Source organism: Artemia sp. Qi Xiang Cuo, chromosome 12 (assembly GCF_049724085.1).
Source record: "Artemia sp. Qi Xiang Cuo chromosome 12, ASM4972408v1, whole genome shotgun sequence".
Classification (NCBI taxonomy): domain Eukaryota; kingdom Metazoa; phylum Arthropoda; class Branchiopoda; order Anostraca; family Artemiidae; genus Artemia; species Artemia sp. Qi Xiang Cuo.
The window spans coordinates 6,542,055-6,563,003 of record NC_142805.1 but is presented as its reverse complement, the minus strand read 5'-3'; the positions used below and the strand labels follow the sequence as shown (position 1 = coordinate 6,563,003).

Here is a 20,949-nt window from a genome sequence, read left to right as displayed (position 1 = left end):
TGCTTAATCTTATTGATGATTTATCATTTTTGGTCATTGCTTATTAATACAGATATCATAGTTATGATAGAACTTGCTGGCAATGTAAGGTTTTGTGAACTGTCAATATAAGTTCAGCCCCCCACGCTTCATCAAAGAATCGGCATTGCACGTTATAGCTTAGCGTCATTCAGATTTCACATCTCTTTGAATATATTTATTTATTTGATTAACTTATTTGATTAATGCTTAATCTTATTGATGATTTATCATTTTTGGTCATTGCTTATTAATAAAGATATAATAGTTATGATAGAACTTGCTGGCAATGTAAGGTTTTGTGAACTGCCAATATAACTTCAGCCCCCCACGCTTCATCAAAGAATCGGCATTGCACGTTATAGCTTAACGATATATCATCATGGATTGATATCATCAAATCATTTTTTCTACTTACATGTTGTTTTTCCTTCTTTTTTACAGGTCTCAACATGATGAGTATACATCATGACAGAATAAGAGTCAAACAAGAAGCAATCATCCACAATGTCTTGGAAAGATTTTGCTCTAATCCAAGAAGATTAATGCTGAAGAATATTGATGATTCATAGTTTTTGGTGATTACTTATTGATAAAGATTTCATAGGTATGATAGAACTTGCTGGCAATTTAGGGTTTTGTTAACTGCCAGTATAACTTCAGCTCTTCTCCCCAGCCTTCATCACAGAATCGGCTGCCTTCCCCTAGGCAATGAGCTACGTACGCCCACGCCAACATAACTTCATTTCCCCCCTCCATCACAAAATCGACTGCCTCGCCCCCCCCCCGAGACAATACGCTGCCTACGCCCATGGTTGGAACCCAATTCAACACATATCAAAATATTTGGGGAATAGTTGTGGGCAGATCCTGGTGTATTTGACATCTCCATTCTTTTTACTTCATTTCTTTGTTTTGTTTCAACATTTTCTAATGTGTAAACGTATAAAACAATATTCAAATAGTGGAAGTAATACTATAAACACCTTTTATATCTTCCTTGTTTATAGATGAATCGTCATATTATTCAAATGTTTAGTACAACTTATATATCATCATTCATAGATATCATCAAATCATTTTTTCTACTTACATGTTTTTTTTTTCTTTTTTTACAGGTCTCTGCATGATGAGTATACATCGTGACAGAATAAAAGTCAAACAAGATGTAGTAATCCATAATGTCTTGGAAAGATTTAGCTCCAATCCAAGAAGATTAATGCTGAAGCATATTGATGATTCATAATTTTTGGTGATTACTTAATAATAAAGATTTCATAGGTATGATAGAACTTGCTGGCAATGTAAGGTTTTATGAACTGCCAGTATAACTTCAACTATCCCCCCAACACCTCATCAGAGAATCGGCTGAACTCCCCCCCCCCCCTAGGCAAGAAGCTACGTACTCCCATGCCAATATAACTTCATTTCCCCCTCCATCACACAATCGACTTTCCCTCCCCCCTAGATAATATGCTGCCTACGCCCATGGTCGGAACCCAATTCAACACATATCAATATATTTGGGGAATAGTTATGGGCACATCCCGGTGCATTTGACATACCTATTCTTTTTACTTCATTTCTTTGTTTTGTTTCAACATTTTTTAATGTGTAAATGAATAAAACACTATTCAAATAGTGGAAGCAAAAACTGAAAAACTTACCTCAAGTATAAGGATGAAATTGGATAATAATATGTAGTGTAATTGTGTGACCTAGGTCTCTTTAATATATTATGTGATATAGGTCTCTCTATAAACGCTATCTGGAATGGCCAACTTCCTCTCAGCTTTAATGGTCCAGCAAAGATTTCTTTGTTGTTCACAATGAAAGTGTGGTCAACATTTGGCCATTTCAAAGTTAAGCTATCATTTTAATCCACTTTAAGAAATTTTAGTTTTGGCAATCCTTTGTCTGGAGAGTCCAGAATTCTTGAAATATACATGTCCTACTTAAAACTATTAGAGGTTTGTGACACCAAGGACTTTAACACGTTTCACTAGCATTTTGGGTGGGATAGGAAAACAGGAGTGGATTTCAAGAATTTTAAGAAGTTTATTGTCATTATATTTGACTTAGTGAAATTTACTTTCATATGTAAATTCTTAGCATTGTCCAAAACATGGGTAGGATTTTGATGGGGTCACTTTTAATAGCTCTATGACATAGTTCAAGGGCATCTACATATTTACACCTTTGAGGGAATCTTACCAATTTCACTAATCAATACTACATATAAGAGTGGTCTTAACAAGGTTCCATGAGAAATTCTAAGTTCAGAGAGAATATTTTGTATTTTACAACTTGGATCTATTTGAAAGAAAACATATATAAAATTTACTAAGAGAGGGTTTACTTCAAATTTATTCAGTGAAAAATGAATGAAGATGCTGTGATCAACTAAGTCAAATGCTTAAAAATATGATCATAGTATGGGGCCAAGTGGCAGTTCCTCAGATAACAAAAAAATCTAGCATCTAGCATTAAATCAGTAAAACAATGGTAAAAAAAAAAATTTTAATGTTTATTTCATGTCAAATATTATTACAAATAATAATCATCAAAATCCCTCATTTTTGAGAAACTGCCTGTAAATTTGACAACAATGTTTTTGTCAGAGGGCCCTTGAATTTCTACAACAATTGTTTCTCATATATTTGACATGTTCAGTGAAGTTTTGACAGAGTCACCTATATTTCAACAGGGCCTGTTGCTGTCTGTCAAAAATTTCGACAAGGTTACTACAAGATATTCTCAAAAGAAATGGATCTTATAATAGAACTCAATATCTAAATTAGAAGTTGGCTCAAGGAACATTTTTTGGTGGTCTTGTATTCCACTGCATTAAACAAGAACTTTAGAAACTTGGAACAGAGTTTTGTCAATATCATGGTTGCAGCAGCAGCTGCAACCTAGTAAAGAATGAACCACAGCCCATAGTAATTGAATGTTGAAAAAACAAGTTTTCAAAAAAACTGCCTCTTGAGAAAAAATTGCCATTTGACACTAAATCAGGAATGGTAACTGTTGTTTCGGTTAATCTTAAAAGTAAAAGTTTATTGCAAAAAGAAGTTTATGGTGATTTCAAACAAGAGCCTGAAAACCCTTGAAAATAGCATCAGATCGAAATAAAAAGTGCACCATTTGAGTCAGCATGGTCCAAAACCTTCAGAAGGATAATTACAGTCCCCACCTTGAACACCAAGGAAGATGACTTTTTTGCATGGGTAGTACTGATGTGTCCCTTTTTTTTCTTTTTTTTCCCACCAGGGCTAGCAAATGACCAGAACATCATAGAGATATGTTTAATGGCTCATTTGAATGGAAATTAAATTTTCTAGTGCCCTTTTTAGATGACCAGAAAGATTGGAGGGCAAATAGCCCTCCTCCCTACAGGACCCCTCCCCCCAAACTGGTCCTATAAAAATTTTGAGATAGTCATCTTGTTTAATATAGTTCATAAGTCCAATATCTATGGTTTTGATGATGATATTGCCCTCGATAATCCCTGGGGAAGGGCTGTATATGGTAATGGGCACATGGATATTGCGTGTATCAGTACTGGGCACATTGGTATTGCACTTATCGTATTGAGAATATTGCTATCCAATGTTGTTTTTTTTCGTCATTTTCTAGGCTGATTTTTCAAAGCATGTCCCAGCAAGGTATCATGGTTGCAGCAGTAGCTGCAATCTACTCAAGACCAAACCACAGCCCATAGTAACCAAAAGTTAAAAAACACAATTTGAAAAAAAAAATGCCAAGTGAAAAAAAATTTGCCATCTGACACTGACTCAGGAGTGTTAACTATTAATTCGGTTTGTCTTAAAAGTAAAATTTTATTGCAAAAAGTAATTTATGGTGATTTTGAAAAAAGCCTCAAACCCCTCGAAAATGGAGTCAGATCAAAATGAAAAGTGTCCCTCTTTGAAATTACAGTCCCTCTCCCTGAACAACCAGGAAAATCACTTTTTTGCATTGGTAGCACTAATCTGTCTTGTGTTTTGTTTTTTTTCTTTCTTTCTTTTCCACAGGTCTACTGGGCTACCAGGCTGTGTTGCCACTTATGCCGCATTTCGCGGCATTACGCCGTGATTCTGAGGGAAATGCCGCATAAAATTTTGACCATGCCGCACGCCGCGATTATGCCGCGAAATGGCTTTTTATACCGCATTTGTTCCCGTATGTAAAATTTGTCCAACTTTAAGTTTCTTATCTTTCGCAAATGTCTTTGTTGCATAAAATTGGGATTTCAAAGACGCGGCCGACTCGTTTCGCGGAAGTCAACTACTGACCTTAATTAATGACCCGTCGGCAGCTTGTCCCCTGGGAGGCCAGTGTGTTCGAATGGGGTTGAGTTATTTTTGCGGGTTTGACGAAACTTTGACGTTCGAGTTTCTCAGTTCATCTCATGACTTCATTGACCTCTGTCAGCTCAGCCCAAGTGTTTTCAAGTTAGCAATAAAGGCCAGACAGACTTGTCTTATTTCACAGGATTGTCTGATGGTAATTAGTAACTATATTTAAGTAGCCTAAGCGTCGTAAGAACCGTCATTAGCCAAAATGTGGGGGGGGGGGAGGTATTTATCGACTGGCTGGTCTTTTTTACCGACTCACTTATGCAGACAAAAAAGAATAATATTGAGAAAAAACGACTGTGTTCACAAAAATTCGGCTGATTTTAAGAAAAATAACTAATTTCAAGAAGAAACCGACTAATTTTAAGGAAAATCTACTGTTTCCAAGTAAAAAATTGACTGTTTTCACGAACAATAGCGGCACTGCGCGTTGACACGGCTACTTTTTAACGACTGGCTGACAATATTCGGGGGGGGGGCACCCCTCCTCCCGCCTAGTCGTTATGGCCCTGGATATAATCAGGTCAGGAAGAGTTTATTGAGCCAAAAAGTACTGGCCTATCATAGGGGATGGGCGGCTTCTATGATCTGTTTACTGTTTACCAAAATGCGTGTTTTAACTAGTTGCCAGTTACTTCATCATTTCAAAATTCGAATTCATCATATGTTATCAACGAGAGGTGAAGTTCCTACCAAAAGTTTTGAAAGCCAGATTCTCACTAGAAGAGATCATCAAAATCACGATTATGAAACAGCTAAGAAATATAATTTTTTTTCGAAATTAGCAATTTCCTTGTTAGCACTTGTCGACTGTGTCCAGCGTTTCTACTCTCCGACGCGGCTGGCTGGACGCAAAATATCTGATAACTGAATGTGCCTCTGTGAAAATGAAAAACAAGACCATAGGTTCTATGGGATCCCCAAAATTCAATATTTAATCAAAACATTAGGTTTTGTCTTCGCTAAATCCAGTCTTCGCCAGACTCCTTGAACATTTTTACTCTTAAATATATAGAAACAGATTAAGGCCAAATGGCTAATCCTCTGAGAAAACCAAGTTCAGATTCGGATTCAGTATGTGTGTTTACCTCTATAAGTCATATCTATTTTGACGATACCGATCGAAACGATCTTGCCTTCTGCCAATTTTCCGGTTTCGCCGAAATTCCGGAGCTACCTGTCTGGTGAAAAATTGAAGCTCAGAAACGAATTTAGTGTATCTCCTTGCCCCTATTCCCATTATCTAGTTAAATTCAAATAAAAAATATAAGTAGAACAAGTTATCTGGTTTAAGCCGGATTCCAGACGAAAGATATGGCCGGCTAAGAAATGTTTGTCAGGATTGAAAGGATCGTAATTGACCTATCTGTCTAATTCGTTGCTTGAATATGTGTGTCCAACTCAGCATGGGCCCAAGTCATAGCAACGAAGTAACGCAATTTTATTTGGTCTTTCAGCCCTTTTTGGTAAAAAAAAAATATTACTATTCAGATTTAGAAACAGAATTTATCATTGCGTGGTTTTTTTTGTTGTGTGTGTTATTTTGCACTCTCTCTATTTCTTTCCTTTGATTACTCCACTATCTTAAACCTAGAGAGTGGGTCATAAATATTATTATTATACGACAATATATTTATACGCGTTTTTGCGTATATTATACGACGTGTTTTTGCAGATTAATTAAAAAAACTTTTTCCACATAATAAGTTTTTCAAAGAAAAGTAAAGAAATCCATTAAACAAAAAATGAGCAAAAATAAAATCAAATAATCTACCAAGCGTGAAACTACCGCAAATCAGCATCGATAAATAAATGAAACCAAAAACGAACAGAAAATACAATAAATAACCGAGTCAAACTCAAAATGAGCAGAAATTAACATAAATTGGGCACAAAACCCTTATGCCTTTCCAAGGCCAGAACAAAATTTGCACTTTACTGAAAAAAATTTAAATGCTTGTACTCTTATAAATTTAATAAATCAAATAATATTAACATTTTGATTACTGAACATCAGTAAATGTATATTAAACTGACAATGCACATTCATTTGTGAAAGGGGTGTTAGTTGCCTTCCAATCACTTTCAACTATTAAAAAGAGCACAAGCCACTCGAATTTCCAATCGAATGATCCTTTTTCCAAGTTTCTATGACAACTCCCTCGATACAAAGTGCCCTGGTCTAAAAAAAAAACAATACATTGCGCCAACATCGTTCTTTATTATACTGTTCGTCTGTTCACTAAGAAATCCTACAAGAATGTTGAGTACACTCTTGCAAAGGTTTTTAAGATATAAAATTCCCCCACAGCAAAGGTCCTGTTTTAGTTGACTTGCTGAAAATTATTCTTTTTTGTTGTTGTGCATATTGATCAAAAAAGATTGAAGGGCAACTTGCACACCCTTTTTTTCCCAAATCTACCTGATAAAAATTTTGAGATAGCCATTTTGTTCAGTATAGTTAAAAGATCCAATAACTATGTCTTTTGGGGGTAAAAAGACTCACCCACAGTCCGTGGAGGGTCAAGCTATGAAATTTTCCTATTTTTTATGAATAGTATTCGTTACTGGGAATTATACAGACTTTTTTTTTTGGGGGGGGGGGGTTTTGCTTGGGGTTGATTTCAATAGGGAGAATCTTTCTTGGGGAGATATTTGGGGGGGGGGTAAAATTTCCAGGGGAAATTTTACAATGGCAGATTTGACAAAATTCCTATACGAAATTCTTTTGAACTGTCTTACATTCTCTTTTCCAACTCCATTTTGCGTGTGGAGATGTTCCACGGGAATTATCCAGGGGCTATTTTCCGTGTGTTTTGATTTTCGGGGAAAAATTTCCACGGAAGGTGGCATTTCTGGGGTAAGCAAGAAACTGAATAGAGATACAGTTGTGAAATGTAACTGCCATCTGTGTGCCCTAGTTACAAGTCATGCTTGCAAAAAATTGTCCAAGAGCTTCGAAGATCTGTGTCGGACTGTGTGCAATCACCTCAGGCATAGTGCAAAACGCCGAGATGCAAATAGGAAGGAATTTCAAGTCTCTACTCAAGTAGAACAGCACATATTCCTTGCTTTGGCTCCAACAAGCTGTTTGTCGTTTCAAAACTGTGTACGCCGTATTCTCGAACAGTGGGATACTCTTACGTTGTACTGGGACTCGTTGGTACTTGATGATCCATCGCATGCTAATGATCATGTAAGAATGACACTAAACAACCCATACTCGAGGGTTATGATGTTTTTTGTCGATTACGTTTTAGAAAAGCTAAATGATCTCAACGCCATATTCCAATCTGAAAAACTCCTATTTAACCTGTTGAAAACCCAGGTGGAAAAGCTTCTTTGGACATTAGCCATGAACTTTATGAAGCGTTCATATGTTAGAACAGTCAACCCTATTGACATCACTCCGCATGACAAACTCAACTATCTTCCCGACAAAAATGCCTATATCGGCTACAAAGGGTACGATTTCCTTGAGGGGCTCGAAACGAGAGAAGTTATCACTGGTCGTTTTGTAGCGGAAAGTCTCCGAATTCGTCGCTCTGCGAGGGATTTCTACGTCAAAGCTGTTCAACAAATTTTTGACCGTTTTGCATTCTCTGAAAAGATCTACGACCTGGTACACTTGCTTACCCCAAGCTCTAGTTATGAACAGAAAGTTCCCAGTCTTCGTCAGTTCTTCGACTACTACAATTCTGCGCTTTGGAATAAAGCAAAGCTAGAGCAGGAATGGCGGTCTATACCGAGTGTAGCTCTACCTAGTACTGTCGATCTCCCTGACGTAGATGACATGGACATTGTCGTTTACTGGCGCCATATCTTGCAAACAAAGTCACCAAATGGTAGTTGGATGTTCCAAAATGTCGAAAAAATGGTTCAGGACTTTTTCTCACTCACTTTCTCAAATCTTATTCCCGAGCGTCTCTTCAGTTTGCTCAAGGAAGTGAAAATTGATAAGTGAAACTAACTGAGTGCAGCGACTCTTTCGGCAACACTGAAAACCAAGTGTGGTCTTAAGTTCAATTCTAAAGGAGGGCTTGACTCGGGGAAGTCAGTGCTACAGCTAGAACCCAGACTAGTCAAGCGTCTGCTCAAAGTGAAGGCTAGTGCCTCCTCTCGTGACTGTAACTTTTTGAACCAAAGCATTGTGTATGGTATTGCCAAAGATATTGTTTGTGACACACGTGAACAGTCCGATTCCGATTAATCTTGTCTGTTTGTCTTGTATTATTTATCTGAAATTAATCTTGTCTGTTTGTCTTGTATTATTTATCTGAATGTTCCTTCTAGAAGCTTTTGATATTGATTTTCATTAAACATTAATTGAAAAAGGTTGAGATACGAGAATCTAGTTACCCATTAATTATACTATTGGATAGGCTTGAAGGCCCAAGGGAAAATCACTTTTAATTTCTTCACTATTCACTTCACATTTATACGGTTTTCCCATCGTGAACTTTCCTTGCTGTGGTACCTCTGCACTTTTACCTCTGTTGCGTGCTTGACGAAAACGATTAACGACAAATGTGTGTTCACGGACTGAGCTGACCATACTTACCTTTGACCGCTGAAAAGAAGGATAGACAGCACGTGTTCTCTCAAATTTATGACCGATCTTCACCAAACTTCACTTGACACTGAATCAACATTCATATTAAAGCGAGATTTTTCACCCGGTCTCTCTCAAAAATAAAAAACACAGCTTTTCCGAGAATTTCGGGCATGCCGCGGTTTTTACCGCATTTTGGTTCAAGGATGCCGCAGAAATGCCGCTTTTTGACGAGGCCAGCGCCGCGGAGCGGTGCCGGTCGAGTGGCAACACTGCTACCAGGACATCACAGAGAGATGCTTAATAGCTCATTCAAAAGCAATTTCTCATATCTATGTGCTTTTTATAAATTCGGCCATCTGCTAGTGCCATGTGGCACTAAAATGGTACTTTTTGTGCCATTTCTCAAGCAGTGGAACTAGCAGGCTACCAGAACATTGTAGACAGATCTTTTATAGCTCATATAAAAGATAGTGCTCATATTTACGTCTTTCATATAAAGTCCACCTTCAGCAAGTTCCAAATGGCCCTAAAAACAGTACTTTTGGTGTTGTGTCTCAAGTGGAAAACCTGGGGCTATTGGGCTAGCAGAACTTATAAGAGTAATGTTTAATGACTCATTTGAAAGCTATTGCTCTTATATACGTGTTTTTTTTTCAATTTTACCATTTGTAAGTAAAATATAGCACTGAAAACAACATTTTTGATGCCACTTCTTAAGTGGAAAAGCTCTGAAGTTATGCAATAGTTATGTTCCAGAACCCTTAACTGGAGGTTCACAAGAACCCCTCCTGTTAACTCCCTTCTCAGCCCCCTTAGTGAGTTTCATAGATGGTCTGCTCATCAGTAAGCTACTGAAACATTAGCAGGCTACCACACCATTGTAGATAGATGTTTAATGACTCAATTAAAAGCTATTGCTTATATTACTAGGTTTTTAAAAATTCTACCATGTATTAGATTTCACAGATTTTAACGTTAACAAGTTTCTGAGGAGAATTTACAATGAACTCTTTGTCATGGTTGAAGCATTAGCTCCAACCTAGTAACGAGCAAACCACAGCACATAGTACCTAAATTTTAAAAAATGCTAAAACAGTCGTTTTTCTTCTTTTTTTTTTCCAGACCTAGCGTGTTACGAGAACATCTTAGAGAGATGCCTAAGACCTCATTCAAAAGCTATTTCTCATATGTATGTAGTTTATATAACTTCCGCCATGTGCAAGTGCCATATGGCACAAAAAACACTTTTTATGCTGTTTCTGAAGGGGTGGGGCTAGCAGACTACCAGAACATCTTAGATAGAGTTTTGATAGCTCAAATAAAATATATAGCACTGAAAACAACATTTTTGGTACCACTTCTTAAGTGGAAAATCTTGAAACCATAAAACAGTACGGTATCATTGTAATAATTATGATCCCAAACCCTTACCTGGAGGTTTGCAAGAACACCTTCAAATTCCTCCACCAGTCTCCTTTACTAAGCTATGTAATTAAAGTCCAACAAACACCAATATATTAAATTACATTATTAGAGATGTGGTTCTGTCAGTACAGTGCTGGACTTCAAATTAGATTATCAAGCATATGATTCCAGCTTGGATTTTTTTTTTTTTTAATCATGGTTTGTCCCTTTTAATGATTCCTTTTCAGATAATCCACTATTTTTGCAAATGTGCTCTACTCATTTTTTTTAAGGCATATCCCAGGAAACTTGATTTTAAACCTTTAACTCATATCTACGTTCTTTTTATCAATTTTACCATCCAAAAGCGCCATATAGCACTAGAAACGGCCCTTTTACTACCATTTCTGAAGTGGAAAAGTTTGGAAGCATAAAACGGTACCATTGCAATAATTATGGTCCAAAGCCTGTAACTGGAGGTTAATAAGAAACCCTCACATATACTCCCCCTCCAGACCCTCTTAGTAAGTTTCATAAATCATCTACTCATCTCAAAAAGCAAAAGATTATTGCAAAAACAAATTAACTAAAACAAAAAAAATTTCAACTAAAAATGAACCAAAAATTAAGCTTGATTGATCAACAGTTTTGAATTGAACCTTCAAACTTCACTCTGCAATGAAGCCTGTGTGCTAGTTCTAAGTGGTAACTGAGGGGAAGGGACGACCTTGCCCCTTTAATTTTGCTCTTGCCTCAGTTTTGAAAAACAACTTTTTTGGTCATTTCATTGGAAGAGCCACTTGTTTCATTTAAAAAAGTTGGGGAAATAACCAAAAGTGCACTTTGTGGGAATGTGCTATCAAGTCAAATTTATAAAAAGCAATTAGGTATAAATACAAGCTTTAAAATGAGCTCTTAAACAGCTCTCTTTTTTTAGAGCAGCCTTCTAGTTTCTGCTAGTCAGTAGGTAATTTATTAAGCCCTGTTTTCATTATGGCCTTTTCAGGCAAAGTTAGCCAAGCAAAAACAGCTTTTTGCTCATCAAAAAACAAACGTTTATGAAAAACATGTATTGTTTTGTTGTAGATTGAAAGTTTTTGTTAGCTGTCAAGGTTGTTTGCAGCATTTTCTAGAGGTGTCTTATCTCCCCTAGATTGTTGATAATTAGAAATTATATTTTAAAAAAGTTTGTAACTGAAACTAAGAAGTGACATTAAAACTTAAAACAAACATACATTATTCTGTAGAAATAAAAATATTATGGCAGCGTTGTTTCTACTTTAACTTTAATCAAAAACAAACAAAGATTAATCTAAAAAAACAATATTTTCCCAAGGGCAGTAAAGAGCAAATTTGAAACTTAAAATGGACAAAAATTATTACTTCACAGCCTATTTAATACATATCAATAAAACTAGTAAAAATAAACAAACTAATTATGTTTCTCTATGCTTTTAGGATTATACAGAACAAGCACTTTACTGAAAACACAAAAAAATATAGGAGTTTTGGTACAGTAAAAGCGAACCAATTAGCGACACTTTCTACAGAACAAAAATATTATCAATCCATTTAAGAATCAATCCCTTTTAAGATAAAGCAACATTCCATTCTAGGATTTTGCTTTATTTTTTTTATGTTTAGTTTGGTATCACTTCTGCATAATGGCTCAGTTCAATGACCAGCTATTGTTTTGGTTCTGAAAAGGACATGTCATGATTAGTTTGTAAACAAGTTCAAAGTAAAGCCATTTTGATAGGATAAGGACTATAGACTAGCTTTAGAATTTGTATCATAGTTTGAAATTCACTGTTGTATAGAGAAATAATCAGATTTCCAGAGTTCATATTATGTCTTATTTATCTTCATTTCAAGTAATACTAAGGCATATCTCTTACAATTTAAGACTGTATATTACCCACTATTGGTATTATAGCTGGCAAGACCAAAATGCTGCTTGATAAATCAATCCTATATTTCTGTAAGCTGTTCAATTACTATGCAGTTATTTAAAAAAAATTTAGTTTTACCCTTATGTTTTTAAGATAATTTTAATTGTATACTGAAAGTTACTAATGTCAAAACTGGTGTAAGACTATGAAAAGCTTTATAGATTCATTTAGTGTTGTCAGGCTACATACTCACTTTTGACTCTTAAAACAATAATCCTGTTTTTTATACTTGACTTTTGTGATTTCAGTAAAGCACTAGTTTTGTATAATCCTAAAAGCATAGGAAAACATAATTATTTGGTTTATTTGTGCTAGTTTTATTCATATGTATTAAATAGGATGTGAAGTAATAATTTTGGTCCATTTTAAGTTTCAACTCTGCTTTTTACTTCCTTTTGGAAAACTATTTTTTAAATTAATAATATTAGCTGCCATTTTAACTTAATCTTATCAAGAAAAAGCAAATGTGGCTATATTTTTGAGAAGATGAGTTGTATCTTGATACATAAAGATTGTTGGGAGCTCCTTTAGTGTTGAAAACAGGAAACTGATTGAATTGAATATTCTTTTCTTATCTGGGTGTATTGGATATGATGTTAACATTTTACATTGTCAAAAAATAATGACAGCTTAAAGAGCTGGGGTTCCAAGTCACAACTAAGCAGTTATCCTATTTTGAAGGAAAATTTTGACAGTGGTTCCAAAATTGCACTGTCAAATCATTGGTGCCTTTACCCTAGGCCTATAAATAGGCACATTTCTAAGACTTAGAGATCAGAAAAGCATTAACATAGAAGATTGACATTACCTTCACAGAGTATGTTTTTGGGCCTGGATTTGGTAAAATTCTATTTTAGCTACTATTGGCTACCTTAGAAAGGGGTTAAGCTAGAAAAATGAAACTTTCATGGATGGGTCTACAGGCTAAAGCGTGTCCCAGGAAGTTATTTTGAAGTACTTACCTCCACTCCTTCTCCCTCTAGAGAGTCCTGAAATTTGCCTAGATGACAGGTCTATATGTATTGAACTTTAGACAAAACAACATTTTACCTTAATTTTCAGTTATCAGTTTCTTTTTCTCTGGCTTTGGTTCTGAAAATGCAATTGCTGTTATTGGAGTAAAATTTGGTACAATTCTATTTTAGCTACTTTTTACTATGTTTAGAAAGAGGTTAGGGGTACTCATATTTTAAACCAACTCTTTTATATAGTGCTAGTTTGGTTAATGATAATGAAATAAAATAGGATGAATATATAATAATTTAAAAATAAATTTGGGCTATATATTTGCACATTAGGGGTGGGGGGGGGGGGGTGGTAAAGCATAGCATATATTATTATGTAACCTAACAAAACCTAGGTACCTTTCCCAATTCCCCAAACTCCGAAAAACAACAGTTTAAATATTGTATATGCAATGAAAACCATGCTATACATTGTATTTCTCTATAGTGGTGTCTTGAATTATCCCATCAAAAATGTTTTTTTTGTGACTGGTTTCTATTGCAATATATAAAAGAGTCCATTTAACATAGGAGTACCATGTTAGGTTAGGTGGATTCATTACAGAAAGTTTTATTTTCCTAACCTCACCTCTTTCAAGAAAGTAAAAAGTAGCTAAACTAGAATTTTAGCATAAATTGGAACAAAAATCTCAAATGAGTAAGATTTGGTAGGCCTAGTATTGTGTAATAACTTAGTCAATGAGTGTTTCCTATGTCCAAGAAAAAGCAGATTTGTCACCTGTCAGTAAATTTAAAAACAGGTAGTGCTGTACAAGCAAAACTATTTGAATTAATGACCTACTTGTTTAGAAAAGAAAGCCAATTCTAACTGTGAAAAAAAAATTCTAGGTGGTATAATAGAATAATTAGAGTAGATTAAATATCAAAAGGTTTGCTAAGTGATTAAAGTGGCCAACAACTGGCTGGCCTACCCTAAGCATTCAGGTGAAACCATTGGAGTTATAATTGGTAAATTTTTACCAAATCATATTATTGACTTACAAATAAAGGAAACACACCACTTGATGCCTTTTTTATGCTCTTTCCAAAAATAATAATCTTTTTTGTTGGAAATGAATTTTACCCCCACCCCTATTTATATGAATTCAGGGTATGTATTTGCACATTAGAGGGGTGGGGGTAAATTTTATTTCTGATGTAAATGAGAGGTAAGATTAAACTTTCCCCCACCCCCCTAGTGTGCAAATATATACCCTGAATTGGTATATATAGGGATGGGGGCTAAAACTCATTTCTGACAGAAATGATTATTATATTCCTAGAGCATAAAAAAGGCATCAAGTGGTAAATTCCCTTTATTTGTAAGTCAATAATATGATTTAGTAAAAATTTACCTTATAATTCCTAAATGCTATCATTTTTTTGGGCTAGAAAATCTGTCTTGGTATTAAAATAGAGGGATATCCAAATGACACCATATTTTAAAATTATGACTTTCTATACAAAATTCCTTTAAATCATTGCTGTCCCTTAGTACAAAGGAAAAATAATGAATGAGGAACTAAATGAAGGACAAATTTATCATTTCCCAGAAGTCATTACTTTTTCACAACAGAAAACATAGCCTAGATTTAATGTTGATATAAAGTAGGGTGTGACTTGTTGTTAAATTTTTGGCACTTCATATGATTGACATATAAATAAAGTGAACATACTACTTGATACCTTTTTTATGCTCTTTACAGATATAATAATCATTTTTTTGGAAATGAATTTTACCCCTGCCCCTATATATACCAATTCAGGGTATATATTAGCACATTATGGGGGTGGGGTAAAGTTTAGACTTACCTCTTGTTTACATCAGAAATAAACTTCACCCCCACCCCCCTAATGTGCAAATATATACCCTGAATTGGTGTATAGCCTATAGGGGTGGGGGTAAAATCCATTTCTGACAAAAATGATTATTATATTTGGAAAGAGCATAAAAAAAGGCATCAAGTGGTATGTTTACTTTATTCGTAAGTCAATAATGTGAACTGCCAAAAATTTACCCCTATCTCTAAGTTGATAGGCTAATATAAATTATACCAAGTGAAATATTGAAACAGACCCAGTGAGATAATCAGGGACTTCTGCATCGTTAGCTAATCATAAATTTAACCTCGAACTGAGAAAACTGAACAGAAAACGTCTAGATAAGCTATTTTCGCTTTCAAACGTTTAGTTCTAAATGGAGTTGTGACAAATCTTTTTTGAATTGGATGCGGGCTACCATCTTGAAAAGATCTAATACCTAAAGAAACCAATGAATAACGCCTCACGTCAGACATACCGCCCAAACCAAAGCTTCCTAGAGAAAGTTCCCCAAAAAATGTACAGATATCTTTTGTGCATTTCTAACCTAGAAGCAGACTCAAAAGCTTTACTATGTAATGAATGCTGTAACTGGATGTGTTTTTAGTGCAAAAGAATATTCGATTTAGAGTATGAACTGCTTGTGAAAAATATAGGAGACTTATGGTTTAAAATAAAAATGTGCTTGGTGTAAATCAAATGAGACCAATCCTAGACCCAATACTGCCCCCAACCCACAACTAATATTTAAGATACGGCTTCAGTGATTAGGCAGGCATTTGTAAAATCTTGTAACTAGTTTTTCTAAGACCATTGCACGAATCGAGATTGCACTTAGAAATGAGCTAGGCTCTATGAAAAAAGTGAATAGTATGGAAGTAGCAAGATTCCCAAACGAAACATGGATGAAAAAAAGCAAATTGTGCAAGCATAAGTTCAGTCACTCAATATTTACTTTCAACAGTCATAAGAAAGTGAAGTACGACCGATCAATCATGCCAAAAGAGAACAAGATATACGAAAAAACAGTATTGCTACATTTGGTATTATCATTTCCTTTAATTAAATAAAAAAAAACAAGTTTTTTTAACTGAAAGTAAGGAACGACGTTAAAACTTAAAACGAACAGAAATTATTCCGTTTATGAAAGGGGCTGTCCCCTCTTCAACGCCCCGCTCTTTACGCTAAAGTTTTTCATTGTTTAAAAAAATAGACTTGTGAGAAAGTCGAACTTTAGCGTAAAGAGCGAGGCGTTGAGGAGGGGAAAGCCCCTTTCATATACGGACTAATTTCTGTTCGTTTTAAGTTTTAACGTCGTCCCTTACTTTCAGTTAAAAAAAACTTTTTTTTTTTTTTTTTGAAGGTTTTTGAATTAATGCAGGTTTTGATTTTGGCTCACCGTACATGAATAATTAAAAAAAAATTGAATATTAATTTTACTTTTATTTGGTCAAATGGCTTTCTCGAAACCTGTTTAATTTTATTCACGAACGTTTTTATTAGTAATAAATATACGTAACTTACGAATTAACTTACGTAACGAACTTCTATATTCTTATATTTTTAGTACGTATATTAAAGGGTTCGCCACCAAGTCAATACTTTGCTCTTTAAGCTAAAGTTTGAATTTTGTTCCAATTCTTTAAAAATGACACCTTAATCACAAATGCCGTTAATTAGAATAAATAGCTCTTATGCAAGTACTAAATAATCTTTGGCTTAAAGAGCGAGGTATTGACTAGGGGATAAACCCGATCATATACGTAATATTTTCTGTTGTTTTAAGTTTTGATGTTGCTCCTTACATTCAGTTAAAAAACTTGTTTTATTATATTTAATTTCTGATCTTTTTTTAAATAATGCTGGGAAATCCTGCACCACCTTCATAGCAATGTCCCTTCTCCCATGAAAACTTCCTTCGTGGTAAGATCCTCCCACATAACCCCCGACCCACTTCCCCTCCACTACCAGAAAAAATTCCCTCTGAAAACGTCTTAATACTTTCCAATAACCAATACTATATGTTAACATTGGGTAAAGTTCATAACTTGCAGCCCTCCCCCCGGGGAAATTGGGGGATTAAGTCATCCTAAAAGACATAATTATCATATTTTCGACCATGCTGAACAAAATGGCTATCTCAAAACTTTGATCGGGTGACCTTGGGAAAAAAACTAGAATGGGAGGGGGCCTAGTTGCCCTCCATTTTTGTCACTTAAAAAGGGCACTAGAAATTTTAATTTCCGTTCGAATGAGCCCTCTCACGATATTCTAGGACCACTGGGTCGATACGATCACCCCTGGGGAAAAAAAACTTACAAACAAACAAACAAATAAACACGCATCCGTGATCTTTCTTCTGGCAAAAAATGCAAAATTCCACCTTTATGTAGATAGGAGCTTGAAACTTCCGCAGTAGGGTTCTCTGATACTCTGAATATGATGGTGTGATTTTCATCAGGGTTCTATAACTTTTAGGGGGTCTTTTCCCCTTTTTTCGAACATCAGCCAAATTTTCTCAGGCGCGTAACTTTTGATAGGTAGGACTGAACTTGATGAAACTTATTTATATGAAATCAGTATTAAAATCTGATTCTTTTGATCTACCTATTGGTATCAAAATTCCGTTTTCTACAGTTCCGGTTACCATTGAGCCGGGTCGCTCCTTACTTACAGTTTGTTACCACGAACTGTTTGATGATTCTAACCTTCTCAGTCAGTTTCTCTCAGACAACTAAAGAATCAATTGCGGCCCCATAAAAAACTTCTATAGACTAAAACAGAAAACTCGGACCAGCAATCAAACAGAGAATACAGCACAACCCCTTTTGGTTTACTATATCATACTTTCCGATTAAAAAAAAAAAATCTTAGAAGAGTCTTTCTTAAGGAAAGGACCTGTAACATTTCGCAATGATCAATCGAAACAGGCCCAATGAAAATATGAAGCTCTTGTAACAGAGCTTAAAGAGAGACAGGATGCTTTTGAAAATAATATCGCAATCCGTGACTTCTGTATTGTGCAAAAAAAAACGCAAATTAGAAGAGAAGTCGTTTCTCCGGCCTTAATGCAGATATAGAACCCCAGGGTCTAGCCCAGGTTCTGAATTAAGCAGAATTTACTGGACCTAGTTTTCCTATGGGATAAAGACCAGCTATAGAAAACAAAATATCTACCCCCTGTAGGAAAAAGAAGCCATTTAAACCATAAAATGAACTCTTCCTTTCGTAAAATAAAAATAACTATATAAAGGAAAATAATGTAGATTAGAGTGCAATTAGAAAAGACAAATAAAGTGTAGACAAGGTGTTTTTTGTTCTCATCTACTTCAAGGGAATTTCAACCAACAGTGGAAACGGAAATTCCAGGAGATTAATAATTGAAAGTGATTGAACGCAAGCAATTATTTGTAGGATTAAACAAAGTTATCATGTTTTGCTGTCTCTTGAAAGATCAACAGATAGCAAATAGACCGTCATGGTTAACGGCCTGGGGTTCTACATCTGCATTAAGGCGGGGGAAGAGACTTCTTTTCCACTTTCCATTTTTTGGCACAATACACAAGTCACGGATTGCGAGATCGTTTTCAAAAGCAACCTTTTTCTATTTAAGCTCTGTTACACTTGCTTTATATTTTATCGGTCCTGTTTCAATCGATCATTACGTAATTGTACTAATCTTTTCCCCGAGTAAGATTCTTTAAAGATTTTTGTTTAAATCTAAAATTATTATTTAGTAAACAAAAGGGGTGGTAATATATTATGGATTTGAATACTGGTCTAAGCACGCCATTTTAAACGGTAGACGTTGGTTATGGGACCGTCATTGATTCTTCAGTTGTCTGAGAGAAACTGACTAAGAGGTTCAGAATCATAACTGGAAATGTTAATACCGAATTTAACGATGCTGTTTTTTCGTATATCTTGGTCTTTTTCGGGACGTATGATCTTTGTTAGCACTTTTGAGACTAGCCACTAGGTCTAATCTAAAAACCTAGCGCTTTTGCTTAAGGGTAAACAAACCGCTACGCTATGAAAGCAAAAGGAATTTTAATTGTTCAAAATTAAAGACTGTAATTCTTCTGTACAAAGGCTGATCTAAAGCAAAATCAGGGGGGAGGGGGAGTAATAAGACAAGGGCGCCAATAATTGACAAAATGGGCAAGTTTATTTAAAAAAGAAAAAATGGATTGAGGGTGCCAAAAAAATATTGGAGGGGGGGGGGCGAGTCCCTCCGGACTTAAACAATGTTTCCAGTCATGCTAATTCTAATGGTGCGCTTTTATTTAGCTTTAATACCATCTCTTAGGGGATTTGGGCAAATTTGTTTTCAAATATTGGGAAGCCATAGAAAACGTTGTAAATATTGGAAGACAATGATCGAAAAAAACCGGCATTGATGTGCCCGATCCCGTAATTTGGGAGACCAATACGTCCACTAACAATACGGCCATACTGATACGCGTGATATTTATACGTCCAATACCAATATAGCATGCAACCCTTTCCCCAGGGACTATAGTGGGTCATATCATAACCAAAACCATAGAAATTGGACCTTTGAACTATTTTGAACAAAATGACTATCTCAAAGTTTTGATTGGATGGCTTTGGGCAGAGAGGGTCTTAGGAAGGGAGGCAGGTAGCCCTCTAATCTTTTTGTCACTTAAAAAGGACACTAGCAAATTTAATTTGCGTTTGAATGAGGTATTGCACTTCTCTGTTTGATGTTCTGGTCACCCCTTATCCCTGCAAAAAAAACAAGAGAAAAAAAAAACGGGAGACGAATCAGTGATACCCAGGCAAAAAAGTGATTTTTCTTTTGGTTCAAGAAGGGGGACTGTAGTTTCTCTTCACAAAGTTTTCACAAATGGTGATTCTAATGGTGAAATTCTAATTCTGATCTGACGCCATTTTTGAGGGGTTTCAGGATTTTTGAAATCACCATAAATTTCTTTTCGAAATAAACTTTTACTATTAAGATAAACCAAAATAATAGTTAACTTTCCTGAATCAGTGTTAGATGGAAATTTTTTTCACTGGGTAATTTTTTATGAACGCATTTTTTAACTTTTGGTTACTGTGGGCTGCGGTTCGCTCTTTACAGGGTTGCAGCTAAAGCTGCAACCATGATGCAAATAATTTGCTGGGTTTGTTTTCCCCCCTTCTATTGAAATCCAAACCCCGGTTTTACAAATAAGCTGTTGGTTAGAAAAACTTTGATTTTTCTTTCTGCTAGTAAGCCATTCTTTGAAATACTTTTCATAGTTTGTTGTTCTTTAGAAAGTCCAACTGAGAATCATGCTGCGTATTACTTTTGAACGCCAAGTTTGACAATCAAAAACCATGAAATAACCAACCACCAGCCATCTTTTGATTTGCTAATAGCTTCCAGATGGAGTTCATTGACGGACTCCGTTTCCTCCTCTAGCATCTCCAGTGCTTGTCATGCTGCATCCAAAAGTACCCTTGACATTTTCGTTTGGTTGAAATTCTATCTCGCTTATTGAAATTCTATTATTGGATAAAATTTTATCTTTCTAAAATTTAAAAGGTATTTTTTCAGTTAAAACGACGTTTTTAGAACAATGAAATAAAACGCAATATAATAGTAAACCAAGGATATCCTAGTAGAAGTTAGAACGGTGGATTTCAAAAACGAACGCAGCTATTTTCGATGTTTATATAAGCTTAAACGTAAGAATAACCTCTGAAATTATAAAGTTCATAAAAAATTTTCAAAATCGGAATTTTTCTTAAGGAGCAGTTTTTAAGGAGCTCCTAGGGTTGTTAAGTTGAAACTTAAAGGCAAGTTGAAAAATGAACGAAAGGCA

General features: G+C 35.3%; 1 protein-coding gene across 1 annotated transcript in view; it reads right to left on the bottom strand.

Moving 5' to 3' along the window:
• LOC148945710 (low-density lipoprotein receptor-related protein 1-like) overlaps positions 1-7,563 on the bottom strand; it is a 57,632-nt gene extending 50,069 nt beyond the window's left edge. Inside the window, exon 1 of the mRNA XM_089098252.1 lies at positions 7,524-7,563. Coding sequence (XP_088954378.1) covers positions 7,524-7,563 — 40 coding nt within the window. The remainder of the gene's footprint in view (positions 1-7,523) is intronic.
• Positions 7,564-20,949: the final 13,386 nt, after the last annotated feature.